Source organism: Anser anser (genome assembly GCF_964211835.1).
Source record: "Anser anser genome assembly, chromosome: 1".
Classification (NCBI taxonomy): Eukaryota; Metazoa; Chordata; class Aves; order Anseriformes; family Anatidae; genus Anser; species Anser anser.
The window spans coordinates 94975775-94992546 of record NC_139720.1 but is presented as its reverse complement, the minus strand read 5'-3'; the positions used below and the strand labels follow the sequence as shown (position 1 = coordinate 94992546).

The following is a 16772-nucleotide window of genomic DNA, read 5'->3' as shown; positions in this document are numbered from 1 at the left end:
GTCTTGAAAGTGACATATAATAGTAAATTTTGTAGGTGAAGGCGAACTAATTTCAGTATCACATTGCTTGGGCAATAAGTCATACTAAAACCACAAATAAAACTTCTGTTTTTATTATTAAAAGAAAAGGAACATCAGAAAAAGTTGCACTGTGCATTCTTTCTGTATTGATTGACCTCAGAAAAGTCAATATTCCTAATTCGATCACTGTTAATCACTTGCCAGTTGCAGACAGGATAGAAGTAAAAAGCAGCTGTAAACGACGTCCTTGTAGGTAAAGCCATTAAAAGAGTCCCAGCTTCACAGACCCTTCTCTGCATAGCTTTATAATACTCATCTCCAGTAGGTCAATTGTTTCTTTCTTTATCTGAAGAAAACAAAAATCAAAGAAAGCATCAAAAGTAAGATAATGCTTTGGCTAAATACCATGACTCCTGCAGTCCCATCTAACACAGCTACTGATTAGGCTGTAATTTGTACACAGTTGATAAAGTATGCCACAGCCAGAGATCCACCCTGGGCTGCAAAATTTCTACGGGACTTTCCATATTATCAGCCAGTATCAACGAGTCCAAGGGAAGTACTGCACTGTAACAGCCACAGTGTTGTCTGTGGCTGAGACACCTGAATGAAAGTGAGCAGGAAGGTCAGGTATACATAAGCCATATGCAAAAGTACTTTGGTTTATAACAGACATGGTTGTGCCTTATTGCTTATCTAAAGATAAAAGTCAAATGCATGTGAGGGTAAATATTAATGACACACTTCAGCAGGAACAGAAGATTCTCTGTTATCGTGGTAACTCCAGAGTTTCCTTATGGTTCCTTCTTCCCACTTATGAATAACTTATTTCTGAGGTTTCTCTCAGGTTTATATCCTTCTGTGCACAGGAATGTATGATGTCAGAAAGCCTAACTATTCTCTATTTCTTACAAACCCTTTTGCTTTAATGAAACCTGACATTTGCTCAGTGCTTATTTGTAAATGGAAGAAAATAATGTTTAACAAAATGTTTTAAAAAACCCCATTTGAGTCTTACAAACAAGTAATTTGAAGAGTTGAGACTGCTCTGTGTCTCAACTCAATCTCTACACAGAAAGTTTTCAAAGTGGGAAATTTGTCCTTTGGTCAGATTGAAAAGTATACAGTCAATTTTTATTTAAACCTTTACACTTCAGTGTAACTGAAGCTCACCAAAACAGAGTCTGATAAACTCATTCACTCCACCTCTGGTTTCTTTGTGAGGTTTCTTTTCACTTCCTTCTCTCCCCCATTTAGGATAAATGAAATGAGAGACAAAGAAACAAAAAAAATCCAACAGCATTAATGAATGAGATGCTGAAGCAACTGAAAGAGCACTGGATCAGGTTGCCATCCATTTTGTGAATATGATGGCATAGAAGACTGTCATGTGGGAGGATTCTTATCTTTTTAAATACATATATATTTCAGAATATACCAGTATGTACATAATTCTCCACTGAATATGAGATGAGCACAGGAACAGCAAGGAGTTTGCACCCTTAAAAGAAAGCGATGGATTTTTCCTTGAGTGGACAACAGGTACATGTTCTTCCAGCTGTTCTTGCTTTCTGCATATTTCATTATACAGACTGGTATAATTACAATGCAATTTAGCAATGAAGCACCTTAAACATGCAAAGAAATTAGTGTCAAAGTGAGGTTTTCAGTGGAAATGTGTCATTATGCTCCTGTCCAATTCTAAGGGCACTACTTTACCTCCACGTCTAGTATGGGATGAAAAAAATTAGTACATCAAACTACCAACTCTCATGCTGTTGGTACTATAATCCATCTCTTCTCTGAGAAAACATGTGACTATTATTAGAATGCATTTGACAATTTTTGTACAAACAGGAGAATAAGGTCCTTAGCTCCCTAAGACTGTATTCCATATTTAAGTCTCCAAATTGCTAAACATCCCATTGTCTTCTACAGTCTTAAGATGCTTTACATTATCTGGGTATCTTTTATTACTGACATTCCTTATAAATAACTTTCAGGAATCTACCGCCTGTCTGCAGCAGGATAAATAGCTGCAAGATGCTCCATTTACATAGCTCAACATGTCAAAAACCTTTCTGTATATTTTATTACCTGAGCCAAATGCAGGTTTGAAGACTTTTTTGTAATCCCATGTTTACTATTCTGCAACCATATATAAAGATCTATCCTTAGATTAACACTATATATGAAGGTGCAATATTCTTACTTCTTTGGTTTTAACGTGAACTAAGCATGAGCATTGACTTTGATGTTGACAGCTATTTTTCCTTAATAAAATAGAACCAGAGTCACAATTTTGGCTTCTATTCCTAGGCAGACATGCTGAAATGCTGTAATACTACGTCCAGTGAGCTGGAAAGGACTGTTCAGGTTTGCAATAGCCCCAAATCATATATTAACAACATAATCTTTTTTTTTTTTTTTTTTTTTTTTTGTGGTGGATCACCAATATTCTACTGTGTGTTTATTTACTTGAGCTGGTTTACAAAAATCTGTTACACTGCAACCAGCACATGTTGCAGTACTATCTTGTGCTAACATGCCTATGAATTCAGGTTCTCTGGTCTTTAAAAAACTTTCATGTAAGTGCAAGCAATGTACAAAAGAGGCTTAGGTGTTCACCACAAGAGGGAGCCTCCTTGACTCAATAAACAAAGCTGTTCTTTTTGCTACTTCATTTCTGCAATGTATTTTTTGCAGGGCATTGTATTCAGGATTATTGGATACTTGCATATTTGTGTATGTGGGACTGTAAAATGCAGCACATTCAAATATACATGCAGGTGCAAAGATGGAAAAATGACCGACAATTTCTTTCACTTGTGAAGCTTCATATCTATATGTAAGAAAGTCTTATTTCCCTCGAGATTATGTGTATCAGCCTGCTCTAAATGTGCAGGAAAATGGAAACACCGTGCAGGAACATGGCAGCTTCCTAGCAAGGACGACTAGTGGAATCCGCCTCTTTCACTCTGCTGGCTAGGCACCAGCTGATACCCCACAGCGTACGGTAAACATGTCACAGCAATTAATGTGAAAGCTCGCTTACAGAATTGAAAAGCATGGGAAACTATATTGAAAGGAGTCTACAGATGATGGATGGCTCTACATAGTTTGTACCCTCCGTTTTTCCAAAAAAAGGGGAACTGCCTGTAGATTTACTCACAAGAAGTTATCTTACTCTCAGATAGAGACCAATAAATGCCTCTCCAAAGTTGTACTTAGTTTTTGAGGAAACTTGGGCACAAAGTCCTCTTACTGAGAGAATTGCCCAGGAACACGCAGAACAACTACCCAGCATAAACAGGAGAAATTCACAGCACAGCTGTGACCTGCAACAACAGCAACAACAAAAACTTCCACAAGACATAATATTGAGACCTGAGAGTACAGACTTCCAAGTAAAATGTTGACTTCTTTGTGTTTCTAGACCACTAAAGTTATCTTTACAGAAATAAATCCTTACCAACCAAGATCTAGGCACTAGAATCAAAAGTACTGAGTACAGAGAATATAATATACACAGGTGCTTATACAATACCTCAGGGATATCCATCATTCTCCTTAGTTTCTGATCTCTCCAGTTCCAATCCAGAATCATATATTTTGTGGAGTTCAAGCACAGGCCATCTAAAAAGGCAATACAAATTTTATTACCAAGATAATACAGCATGTGCTTATCAAAATTATTTTGTGTTTTACATCTTTTGCTGTCTGTTCCCAAGGAAACTAATCTTTGAACACTTAAGCACTACATTTGCTGGTTGGAAAACTAATGCAGTGACACTGCAAACTCCCTTAACCACATAATCCCATGCCTTTTTGGAAGACAAACACAAAAGCAGAACAACTACTGTTGCCAGGCTTGTCAGGAGCTAACATCCCGCCAGCAAATAATTCCTCAAGCTTCCTCTTGATGAAACCACAGGAGTTAAATTTCCACAGCTGATGGGGAGCTGGTAAGTTACAAGGACCCTAGCCTGAAAAATCCTATTAATGGGAACTGATGGTGTTTAGCAGTTTAAAGGACTGGGTGCTATGTGAATCTGAGTCAGGTCATTGGTGCTGCTGAAGGACTCCTTTAATCTCCAAACAAACAGTGGTTAAAGAAAAAAAAAAAAGTCCTTTCTGAACTGGCCCTCCAGCAGTTTCCTGGTCTTCTATACAATGTCCACAATTTTTATAACATTTTTTACTCCTCTTCACTCTTTAGGGGCCTGACACTGCAACACGAAGTTGTCAAAAAAGGACTAGAACTTATAATAAAATACTACACTTTGTGTCCCTGCCATAAGCTGATACAACCTGAGATGGCAATGCGCTGATGTGCTGAGCAGTAACAATTTAATGTTGGTGAAAGACAGAGAAAGCAAAAAATTATGCTATTCCTGTATTCCTTTAGAAGGAGCAATAGAGTCCCAATCTACAGACAGTCCCTGACCACAGGGGACCAGTGACCATAGACTCCTGATGAAACCACAGACTAAGCAAGACAGTGCTTAGAAATAGGAATGGAAAGAATCACCTTATCTTGCCATTTTGTGTTTTTCTTTGCATACATCGTGTGTGTTGAGCAAGTAGAACTACTCCAAATTTGGGCAGAGAAAATTATATTTATATAGAATATTTAATTTCATCACATACAAATCAGAAATAAAATTGGCAACCAGATCTTTGCTCCACCCCACACAAAAGTTTACACTGAGCTCAGAGTGACATATGATACAATGACTTCTGCTATTATTTCCTTTTGATTTACTTGTAGTGTTTGGTTTCCTGGAGCTTTAAATCTTACACCATGGTTTTGCAATCACTTCTAAGTCAACATAAATTAGTATTCTTGACAAAGGAGGAAGTCCCCCACCTCTGCCTGCTCATTACCCAATTTTGTGTGCATGCTGGTTTTGTTTTAATTGGGATCAGTTCACTGAGCTGCCAAACACACACTTGAGCTAGCACAGGAGGCAGGATGGGGGAGTGAGTGGGTACTGACTGGGGGTGGGGGTTGCTACTCTGCCTTTCTCTCATAATACTGATTTATTCCAGCTTAGTGTTCATTAAATCAACTATTAGAATATTGATCTCATTTTGACTGACACAGTAGAAAACTGCACAGCTTAGTGCCACAGACTCACATAACCTAAGCTCTTCAAAAGCAAAGTCTAACTTCTTGTGAGACCAAGAATAGGATACCTATTGATAAAAACCTCCTTGTCCTCCTACCTTGCTCCACCAGCGCTTTTATCCTCCCAGGAGTTCCAACCCCAATGTGGAACACACCTTTCTCCAACATATTAATCTGTTCTTTTATCTAATTTGAAAAGAGAAAGACAAACTGTTGTAAAACCATGACTGTTTAAAATTTCTTCTCAAAGAGCATTTCCAGGCTGGAAATAAATTCAAGAGATCACATACTCTCTTTCCAGAACACCATCAAGTAACAAATGCTATTCATCTTTCAGACTGTCAAGCTGATCTATCTGGGAGAGCATTTAAGAAATGTAACAGCCAGCTGGGCATCACACTTCTCTAGAAGGTCAGTCATTTTCAGCTTTGAAAATCTGCAACTGTACCAACTATTTCTGGAGGTGAGAACAGTTTGTTTTCTTCAGTATTTAAACACATTCTCTGGAAATATTTGGAAAACCAACAAATCTGAATTAGCTCTAAACTCCCTCAAGATGCTGACACTGGAAAAAAATGAAATAAAGCAAGTTATTTGTGTGTTTGACAGTATTTATATCAAAGGCCATATTTCCACTCATTACTTCCCATATTCCCACAAATCGTGTTCTCCAGCAAGTATGAATATTGGATATCCAGACCTCTCACTGGCCTATGCAAATGTGGGCGCTGGTACAGTTTGCTTCTACAAATGTGTGTGTAAACCTTTAGTTTAAACAGGCAAAATATATTTGAGTGAGCACTTCACAGGAATGTGGAACATGTTTAACATGCAGCACATCCATAAGCATCTACACTCTACATAGGATTGCACCAAAGTCAGTGTTTGGCTAGATTCCTCGAATTGTGACAAAAATCTTCCAAGAGGAAGCTTTACCTACAAGAAAGGAACACTATATTGAAAAGCACTATTGTTAAATGTTTTGCAAAGAAAATGGTATGACACTAGTTAGTTTGGAAAAACAGCAAATCTGAATTAGCCCTAAACTCCCTCAAGATGCTGACACTGGAAAAAAAATGAAATAAAGCAAGTTATTTGCGTGTTTGACAGTTAGATGTTCTAACACACTTACATCTTTCTTACCTTTATGTGCTTTGCAAACAGTTTCAGAACTCTGCAGTCTCCTTTAAATGCTGTCATTGACCTAGAAATAAAAAATTGCAAAAGGAAATGCAAACATCAGGGCTGAGATTAAGACCACACAGGAGGAAAATAAAACTAGCTGGCATTTCTCAACATACTTGAGACACACAGTTCCCCAATGACCTATGCTTGTACTTTGAACACTATGTACACTCTCATTTGCTACTTGCAGTGATCAACAACTGGACAAACACAACAGCAGGTATCGGTAGGTGGCAATATTGCTTAGATAGCTTTTCAGATACTGTTGAATAGTTAGGGCTTGTGCTTTCACAGCTAACAGTTCAAAACTGACTAATCACAAAATTCTAATTAAAATATTTGCCATTACTGACATACAGGCATCAATGAACATATGCATGTGTCCAAAGGAAAAAACTTTATATGGACAAATGTACATTTTGCAGAATTTTCCTGCAGCTTAGCTGATGAGAAAACCTAGACTGCCACAGTCTTTACTGTTGAAATTGTCCAAATTCCAGTTGACCAAAACTCATTTGTTTGAAAACCAGACTTATTGTTTTGACACTCCATTTGAGCACACACTAAGAACTCTGTTCGGTATTAGTCAAGCAGAAGACTACACATCCAGTACTTACGGGATGTCACTTAAAGCATGCTTTCTCCGCATGCTTTCTGCAGTGAGTGAGCCAAACTTTCAAATTTCTCTTGTGCAAAGCTGAAGGTTTATATACAAGCATACATACACCTAAGGCTCAGACAGTAGTATTTGCATGCAGGGGCTAAGCACTACAGGCACATCTGCCAAGTCTATGCTGTTATATGTAGCATAAAATTCCCAACTCTGTGTACTGACAGAAAATCACAGGAAGCAGGGTCAGGACACAGAAGACAACCATGAAATCTGTGAGGTATACATTAATTCATCAAGACTTCTAGAATGAGGTAGGGGAGAATAGAGAAGGGAAAAAGAAAGACAGGGAACACCAAAAATCATCAACATTTTGTCAGCCTGAGACAGCTGAGAACACAGACACAGATATGGAGGCACTCCGGCCAGACACACATGTCATCACTTGAGGCCCTGGAATGCCTTGTCCTCATTGCCTTTGGTGCTATCAGCATCACGGCTCTACAGTCACTACTTCTAGTGGTGGATTGTGATGCTTTATGGGTTTTACTCTGTTCCCACATATAACATGTTGCGTGTCCCCCCAAAATTGGTTACACTTTTTTTTAAAAAAAAAAACAAAAATAGCACTTACATGCAACTGAACTACTAAGTGTTACTTTAGCAAGGGATATTGCATCAGTTTCAGTCAGTAAACTTGTTGGCTAGCAGAGGACAGTGTCCCAGTTTTGCCTTTATGTCTGTGGATCCAAGACAAAACCTCTGACTGACAGCCAACCTCAACATAACATTTGCTATCGACATACTTGATGAGTTCCAAGGAACGAAGGGCAGAACTGCAGATAACCAGCATCACCACTGACTTCTTCTCCTTGTGGTTTTTACGGAGTTTTGCCCACTTAGGACAGACTGCAATGAAAAAGCCCACATGCACACTTAAAGAAAGTACTACTTAAATACATGCCACAATTTTAAATTGCAAGAGTACATGATGAATGGTAGCCAGCAGCAAGAACACACATGCTGACTCCTATGAGGTCTGGATCTCTGGCAACAGTTTTACATTTAGTCATGGCTGAGAAACTGGAAAATAAAATGTCCAAAATAAATACAATACAGAAATATGATAGAGCTGAACAAATGACATAGTATGAAAAATCAACATGTGGTAAGGTGACAAGGCCACTGTCTTCATTTGTCGCATATGGTAATTTGTATCAGGTAAAACCAGTTGAAAACAAACAAACAAACAAAAAAACATTTACCAGACCAGAAGTTCTATATAAATATATAGAAGAGAACAAAAACTCTCTTGGTTCATGTCAGTAGGCAGTGGCAAGATTGCTACTGTAACGTAATACATATACATACTTATGGATCCATGATAAACTACTTATGACTAATAATCCCAAGCAATTAAAAGAAACTCTAAAACATTTTGGTCAAAAAAAAGTTGTTTTGTAAGAATGAGCCAGAAAAGCAAGACCTGTCACAAAACAAGCAAGTAAACAAGAACAACAACAAAAAACTATAATCCTGGAAGTTATTAATGTTTCATAATTAAAAATATTTGGGGGTGCAGATAAGAACTGCAATAATACTGCCTACATAATGGTTTTCATACAATTTTCATCCCATCCAAACCAACATTTTAACTCACTCTCTTTCAGGTATGAAGAAAAACTGTGGGTGAGATCATTGGCTGGCAAGAAGCAGGTATCTGAAAACATAAAGAAGAAAGTATTTTTGTTGACGTACTTTTAACAGCAAAATGAGTATAAACGTTTGCAGCATAGCCATTAGTTATATTGATGAAATCACATTTGTGTTAAAATCTACCACCAATAAATTACTGTTTGTAAAAAGAGATTCAAGGACATCACATGTACATGAAGCTTTAAATTGTGTAAATAAGTGAGAGTAACATTTCCCTACCCAATTGTAATTCCTTTTTTTTTTCTCCCACCATAAAACCCGGAATACAGGACTGCCCAAAGGTGATCACATACTTCAAAACAAGTCTTTACCAAAATCAATCAAAGGTTTTAGCCAAAAGCCTTACAGTCAACCTGCTAGACTGTTACTTCCATCGAAGACGGAAAATGTAGATCACCCAGACAATTCATACTGCGTAAATGCAAGAACCTACCAATAAGTGAGACAGATGTCGGTCACTCTCCTGTCAATGAGTTGCTCTTTCTATTTGGCCTTTCATATTGTGGTAATCTACCTAGTTATACTAGCCCTAATGTTAATCCCTATACTGCATTTTGACACCTTTTTTTTTCCATTTCCCATTGGCTGCCTATCTTTTACCTGGTCACTATGTTAGCTAGTAAATATGAAAAGGACTGTGGCAGGCATGCCATTTGACTTTAAGGTCCATATAGAGGCAATGAAGAAAGACAGTGTCCTAAATGAGGTAGTTTGGAAGGTCCCTCTTTTCTTCAGTGCCTAGACAGAAGTCTAGGATCTTAAATTTGTGATTAAAATTAGATGGTCTGAAAACTTGCCATAGTTGTTAAGGCTCTATTGCCTGATGGAACAATACGCTCCCTCAGAGCATTAACAACTCTGTCTTCAGGGACCCACATATTTGTTGTCATTCCACATGAAGCACTGCACCTCAGGGTGCCTGTCTATGGAATGAGATGTTTGCTGATACATTTGAACTAAATTAAGGAGGTTTCCTTACGCACGTTATTTATGTTCACATGGATGGCACATTGTGCTAACGCTGGCAGTGTCAATCCATGGTTTCTACTGCAACAGACAGTGTGACAAACTTGGTTTATAGCTGGATCCTGCCAAAAGTCCTGCCTGTGCAGCTTCTTGAGAATAGCCACTCTCACCACTACATCTTCCATTTAATGGGTGCTGTCTTGCTAAATACTTTTATTTTGTCCCAATCCTTTCTATTAAAACCAGAGATTGACATTTACTGGGACTTGAACTCCAAAGGGAGCTCACTGTGTACAAATGAAGGATCAGCAACTGATTTAATTTTAAAATTATGTTTAAAAGCTGCATTTGATGCTGGTGGCAAAGGGCAGTAGCTGGTAAAATACCATAAACATTTGGTGGTAATAGGAGAGCTCTAAACATCCACTACAGTCCTTTCCCCCCTATGGGCAAAATATCTTAGCTGTTGGTTTGCTATTCTGAATACATTAAGTCTCATTACTGACTGAACAATTCAAAAGATGATTTCTAAAGCATATGAGGTTCGGTCACTGACTTTTCACAAATGCTCCAGCAAAACTGAGTATTAACAACAAATTTAAATAAAAGTTTCAGAAAGAGGGAAAAAATCCACACAGCTCCAACCTGTGCAAGAGACCATACTGACTACAAACTTGACCTTCTACACTGTGTCAGTTAACAAGAACACACAGCTCCAAATATTTGCTTATTTGCTCAGTGCTTTGACATGAATGACTTGACAGCTGTAGAAGTTAGTAAACTCCTTGGGTCTCCAAGCCTCCAACTCCCAGCACAAAAATAAAAAGTAAAAATCCCCATCCAACCCAAGAGCCAATCCATGTGGAAATGGGTCACTTCATTAGCCTAAAGGCCTCTTTCAGTAAGAAAGAAACCAAAGCAATTTATTATTTGCTAAAAACTCTGAATGTCTAGAAATATTTAACACAAGCTTTTCAAAGCAATCTATATGGGACTTTTCCAGGTTTTCTTGATTCAATAAGAAAGCTGAACATAGCCCAAAGAAATAAAGAAGGGTCAACTTAGAATCATGGATACTAAGGAGGAGCATATTTATCTACAAAGACAAGTTTAAATGTTAAAAGACAGAAAGCACTGCTGGGCTAAAAGGGTGCTAGATTGGGCATAGGTCACCTGCAGTTCAAGAAGTATCAATGGTACATGCAGATGTGTTATTGTGCAGTTTGTTCTTCATATGCCATCTCAACAAATAATGGACAGTGCCTAGAAAATGACAGTGCCTCTTCATCTGTGGAGTGAGAGGCACACAAGTTCAATGTTGACTTTACCTCTAAGGCAACCTCTAGCTGACAGAGGGAAGCTAACCCTGCTCTGTCCTGCTTTGCCTTTTCTCTCTCTGGCTTTTAACTGGAGACAGAATAAAGAAAACCAAGAGGGTGCTAGTCATGGTTAAAACTTGTTCACTTTAAACTTGGACCAAAACTACCATCTCATTTCATGCCACTCCCTGAAAATCCATTGTGTTCAATATTTCATAACCATGTCAGAATCATGTTTTGTTACTTCTTTGTCTACTCCTCTCAGCCTTCTTATTATGTATCTGGATAGATGCAGATAATCCCAGAAATGAAAACTATTTTCACTGTCTTTCTCAATCAGTATCTTGGAACATACTGCTTAGGGATCATACAATCTCTATGAGAAAGGTGAGCTCCTAAAATTAATTCTTTATAATAAAAAGAAACATTTAAAAATGTTTTTTTTTCTTTTCGCTTTTGCAACTCCAAGAAATCCTCATATTTGTTCGAAATAAATTAACTCCTCTACTAAAGAGCAAAGTAGAAAATATATAAAGTATCATAAAATATTTCAATAGAAAGTACAACTCTTAAGACCTGTCTGAAAAAATCCCCATTCTTCTACAGAAAAAGAATTCACCAGTGTCACATTATTTATCTATTAATACAGAATAAATTACCTGACAGCTTTAATTCCTCTATTTCAATCACTGAACGTTTTGCACCAAAATGTTGACTAAGCAGATTCTGTAGATCCTCGGGGACACCAGGTTTTGGAGAGGATTTTTCCAGAACATCAGATATTTTCTTCTGAAAAACAAGCAACAGGGTTAAGTATGGCATTCCTACAATTTTTGCTCTTTCGGTAGCTAACAACATAGTAAATAAAAGTTCCTCCATAATTTCATAAAGGTAATTGGATTAATTAAAGCTTGATTATGAAAAGCTCTTACAATGGAACAAGACTGTGTTTAGTGGGAATGAAGACTTCAGAAGCAAGTTCAGATACTTTGACAATGATGGTCTGTGACCCTGAAGATAAAAAGTCTTGTTCACTCACCTAAAATGCTGCCATATCTAAAACATAAATGAAAGCTGTTTTTGTGGGGTTTGCTGTTGTTACACTTTAAGTATCAGTTTGAAATTTGATTTTTTTTTCATATTTTTTTTTATTATTATTCTTCAAGCATTAATTACAGGAATCAAGTGGTTATGTAAAACAGCTATATTTTGAGTAAAATAGGGCAACTATCTCTTTTTGGAAGGGAAGGTGGTAAGCTAGACTCACAGTATACGTCATATCATGGGAAGTACAATGAAAATGAGTTAAAAGCTCACAAAAACACAAGTATAGCAGAAAGAGTTCAGCAGCTGTTTTGCTCCTCCAGAATATATATATTTTTAAACCAAACAAATACTTTTTTTGAGCCTTGACATGAATTCATAGAGATTGTGTTTTATGCCTTAGGAATGTTAGCAAATAACAGGTCTGAATTTTCACTGAAAAGAAAGTGTTGCTGCATTTTTTCACATAATTAAATGGATCATGGGGGTAGACCAGCCCAAGATTCCTGTTATCTGAATGATCTGCCAGCATTTTAGATTACAGCAGATTTTCATGGACAGAGGCAGTCTGGAGAGAATGGCATGGATCTGAAGCCTCTCCCATTCTCACTGAGAAACGATTAATTTGTAAAAGGCCAGCTTGAGGTTTCTCAGCTGCGTAAGCTAAAATGAACTTGCCATCATGAGGACGTGTGGCAGTATAAGCCTGGAAGTGAAAAGGAGACGGATAGTGTGGCTAGGACACGGCAACAGGATATGTATCTGTGAGGGAAACTGAGACTGCGGAGGGACAAGGTGGGCCTAGAACCATTTTTGGCAGCTGTGGAGGGGTGGCGGGTATCTGTAGTGCTTATGCCCTCTTGGCCTACCTTTGGCATGGCCTAAAGCCCCCTCCAGTCATTGGAAGGCTTTCAGTGGATTTGCAGCCGACTGGCTTCTGTAGTGCCTGAACCTGTGGCATTCCTTCGCACGCTTCACTGCCATTTTACACTGTTATATTTTTCCGCCTTGCAATAATTGTCTTTCCCAGGCATGGCCACAGGCCACCTGCAGTACACGCAGCCTTCTCACGAGGCCTACAGACAAACCTCTTCTTTGTTATTCCTAACAAATACGGAAGGCAGGGCACTAGGGAGAAATGCTCTTCTCCAGCCCCAGCCTCTTCAGTGACCCACATTTGGGAACCTCTGCTTTAGCAGACAATAACACAGAAGTATCAGACTCATTTCACTTGGTAACTCAGCGTAAGTGGCTGTTCCTCAGGACCATTATATCACTTGCTGGGCCACTTGATCCCTCCAGGAAAATTATGGCACTCTTGAGGGGAGAAGCCTAATTCTAACGAGAAAGTCCATAAGAGTACGAGCAAGGACACCTGAGCAAACTCTCCTCCTTCGAGGAGAGCTGTGGGGAAACATTCTTCATGCAGGAAGTTTTATTATTTTTCTTCCAATTTGTTCCAGATGCTTAAAAGTAAAGTTTTTCTTTTTCTTCTTTTTTTTTTTTTTCCTTATTTTTTTGGAGACTGCAGTCTGTTTGGAAACAATAGATCAGCCTGATAAATATTTCCTGATGAATTTGCTAACAGGCTGTGTATGTTATCTCAGTGGCCCTAGTGCCAGTGAAACTAAAGGTGTAACTGAGTGCCTGTTTTTTGCCTGGGAACGGGGTCTTTTTGCTAGGGCTGGTTCACCACTCTTGTGATGGGATGCTTTCACTCTGGCAGCAGTGGATCAAGCTCTGCGGTCGCTTTGCCAGAGCTGCATTTAAAGCTAAATCCCACTCTTCCTTCTTCCCATTCCCCAGCTGATTAAGAGGCCTGACATAATATAAAAAAGCCACCTCTCTGCCTTGTGAGGGAGCCAAATATTTATACAGGCTGCCCCAAATGACAATTAACTTGCTTGGTGCCATGTTATTTCCATCTAGCCTGCAGTGTGTGTGCGCTGTTGAGGGTGAGGATGGAGCACGGCCAGGGGGGCAATCCAGAATATTTATTTATATACTTATGCTAGGAGGAGAAGAGGGAACACGGACACTTCTTGGTGCAAAGGATGCAACAGCAGCTGAAGCCTTGCCACACAGCTGAAACTGGGCAGATTCTGCAGAAACTGAAACGCCACCTTTCTTTGATAGTTACATTTTCCCAGTGGGCCACACCTGCAAGCTGCATGTGGATGTACAAAACCCTTGAGCGGGTTTCAGTTCAGGTGAGGAATGGGTATTTTGAGTAAACTCAAAAAAGTGTGAATTTTTACTCTTATCTGAAAAAGGCTGCAACGTTATGCTGCTTCACATCACAGGGTTGTCCCAGTTACAAATTTTACACCACCACCCACACCCCAGGACTTTCAAACCTTCTTTCTCTTCTTCGCTTTTACAGCGCTCTCTTGTTTTTCTTCAGGTTGACTAAGAAAACACTCTGTAGGCTGCAAAGCACATATTCAAAAAAAAAAAAAAAAAAGATTCAGTATCAGATATCTGATCACCTGGAAAAAACAGTCAACAAAGGGAAGCAAGAGAGAAATACAGGAAATATAATGCTGGCTAGGGAAAAACAAACAAAACCAAATGTCCCCACCTGTAGAAGAAATCAATTTCTTACAGTTACCTATATCTGGAGTAATTTTGGAATTGAGATCTATGTTGCTGTAACCAAGAGAGGAATAAAAGAATGGAAAGCTCAAACATACAAGTTGCAGTCACATTTTCATAAAATAGTGAGTAGTGGGTTTTGATAAATTAAAAAAAAAAAGGAGGGAAACATGAACAAAACATTTCAACAACTATATACTTTATTATTGCATGCAATTATTTTTTAAAATTTTGCCAATAATGCTCTAAAATATCTGGGTCTAATGTGAGCATCCAGATGGTGAAAGACGGTAGAAAAGGGTGAGAATAATTGTCAATAATCATGCTCTGAATTTCCTTTGACGTTTGTAATGCAAAATTTAGGAAAACATGTTTCAAATTTGTTCTGCCCCATTTGTGCTTTGTCTTCTCATAGCTGGCAGGGTCAAATATGTGTAAGAAAAATACATGTTGCATTTCAGAATAATCTTCATCCAACACATGTGTTGTGATTATTAACCCACGTTTGTGCCTGAGTGAGCAGGCTGAACCGGTCCATTTGTAACAGAGTCCCTGCTCACATAAATCAGGGTTAGGATTTGTCTGAAAGCCACCTGATGTTGTCCAAAAGAGAGGAAGAAAGGTACAGGTTTACAAGCATAGCAGTTCTCTTCCCTTTTTCTTTCTTAGGGACTTCCACTTCCTGGAAATGCAAATGATTCTGCATACACAGGTTTTGGAACTTAATAAATGACTCAGAGAGAAGGAAGGGGAAAACAGGCTGAGCTGCAGGAAAAAACTCCTTGATACTAAGATGCATTTGGCTGAAAAAATCTGCTCCTGTGAGAAGCCATGGAGAAGTCTCATCAACATGGTACATTGAAGGCCCAAGGACCACCAATAAAGGGTCAGCAGGAAAAGAAGCCTGGCCGAAAGCCAGAGGATTTACTCCTACATTCCCTTGCAAGGGTACCTTCAACAGGGCCAAAGGAAAGTTAACAGATGCTCAGAATAGCTGAGCCCCTTCAAGCACTTCCTGCACTGCCACCCTAACAGGAGGACACTTCATGACAACTTGTATGACATGAGCCAGGCCAGCACATTTGTACCTTTCCGTGCCCACTCTCATATCTTTATCAAAGGTGTTTTGGGGAGTTTAATTGTTCATGTTATGTCTTCACTTCCCCTTTTCTCCCTACTTCCCTTGATAATGTAGTTATAGAAAACAGGGAACCACCACGTTCCCCACAAACAAATGACCTCTATTGATTGCTCCCATTTTCTGTGCTGCGATACAATCACTGCACTTGCTAAAGTAGCAGTAATGTATAAAACTGGGTCTGAAACTGGTTGAGGCTTTAAATTATGGTTAGGAACTACCAGAGCAGATTTGGCTGGGGACTGCCTCAAGCAGGCAAAGCATTCAATAGCTAGGGCTGGAATATAATGCAGCCTGGATCAATACCTAGCTGTGAGAAGCTGTCATTGGAAATGTATCTTCCCTCAACAAGTAAAGATCTGTCCCTGTGATTTTGTCATGAGTAAGCAGATACTATTTTCACTAGAAATCAAGAGACTGCAAGTACAACTTACTTCAGCTAAGAAAGTCGTTCCAGGTTTAACATAAGTTTTGTGTTTTTATTTTTGTTTATTTTTTAAATCTCCGTCCTGACTCAGATTCAAGTGCTTATAAGAACAATACTACACATTTCCTCATTCCTAGCCCTGCTGTTAGCATTCCCAGACATTCAGACTGAAACAGAGCTACCCTCTGCCTTCAGGCCCTGCTCTACCCTTATGTATCCCAGCTGTCCATAGATACTTGAAGACCACTTGCCAGGTGTTTTAATAATAAATTCCATGTTCACCATTACATTCTACATAGGGAACAAGCCTTTGGATTGATTTACTCAAGAGACACTACCACGCAATCAAAAAGCCAGAATGGAGCCAGTCTGAATCTCATTCTTCCCACAGAATACGATGGTTCCTTATCCTACGAAACATCACCACTATTTATGAGCCTTTCAGAATACAGAAAAATGCCACTCATTCACTTTGGGCCCATTTCTCCCTTCACATACATTGTGAACTGTTTTATATACATCTGCAAAACACCATGTGCACTCCCAAACAGTATCTATGTGAAAAAGAATAAAATGCAGAGCTGAAAAAAAGTCTCTAAGAGAAATAAAATTTTCTCACT

At 38.7% G+C, this 16772-nt stretch overlaps 1 protein-coding gene across 10 annotated transcripts in view; it reads right to left on the bottom strand.

Annotated features, from left to right (window-relative positions):
• Window positions 1-97: 97 nt before the first annotated feature.
• CMSS1 (cms1 ribosomal small subunit homolog) overlaps window positions 98-16772 on the bottom strand; it is a 239393-nt gene continuing 222718 nt past the window's right edge. For all 10 annotated transcript variants that reach the window (XM_083820375.1, XM_083820373.1, XM_083820381.1 and 7 more), the window contains 8 exons: window positions 14350-14421; window positions 11608-11737; window positions 8608-8667; window positions 7754-7856; window positions 6296-6356; window positions 5251-5338; window positions 3569-3657; window positions 98-367 (listed from right to left, as the gene is read on the bottom strand). In XM_083820375.1, the coding sequence (XP_083676501.1) occupies window positions 284-367; window positions 3569-3657; window positions 5251-5338; window positions 6296-6356; window positions 7754-7856; window positions 8608-8667; window positions 11608-11737; window positions 14350-14421 (687 nt within the window). In that variant the 3' untranslated portion in view covers window positions 98-283. The remainder of the gene's footprint in view (window positions 368-3568; window positions 3658-5250; window positions 5339-6295; window positions 6357-7753; window positions 7857-8607; window positions 8668-11607; window positions 11738-14349; window positions 14422-16772) is intronic.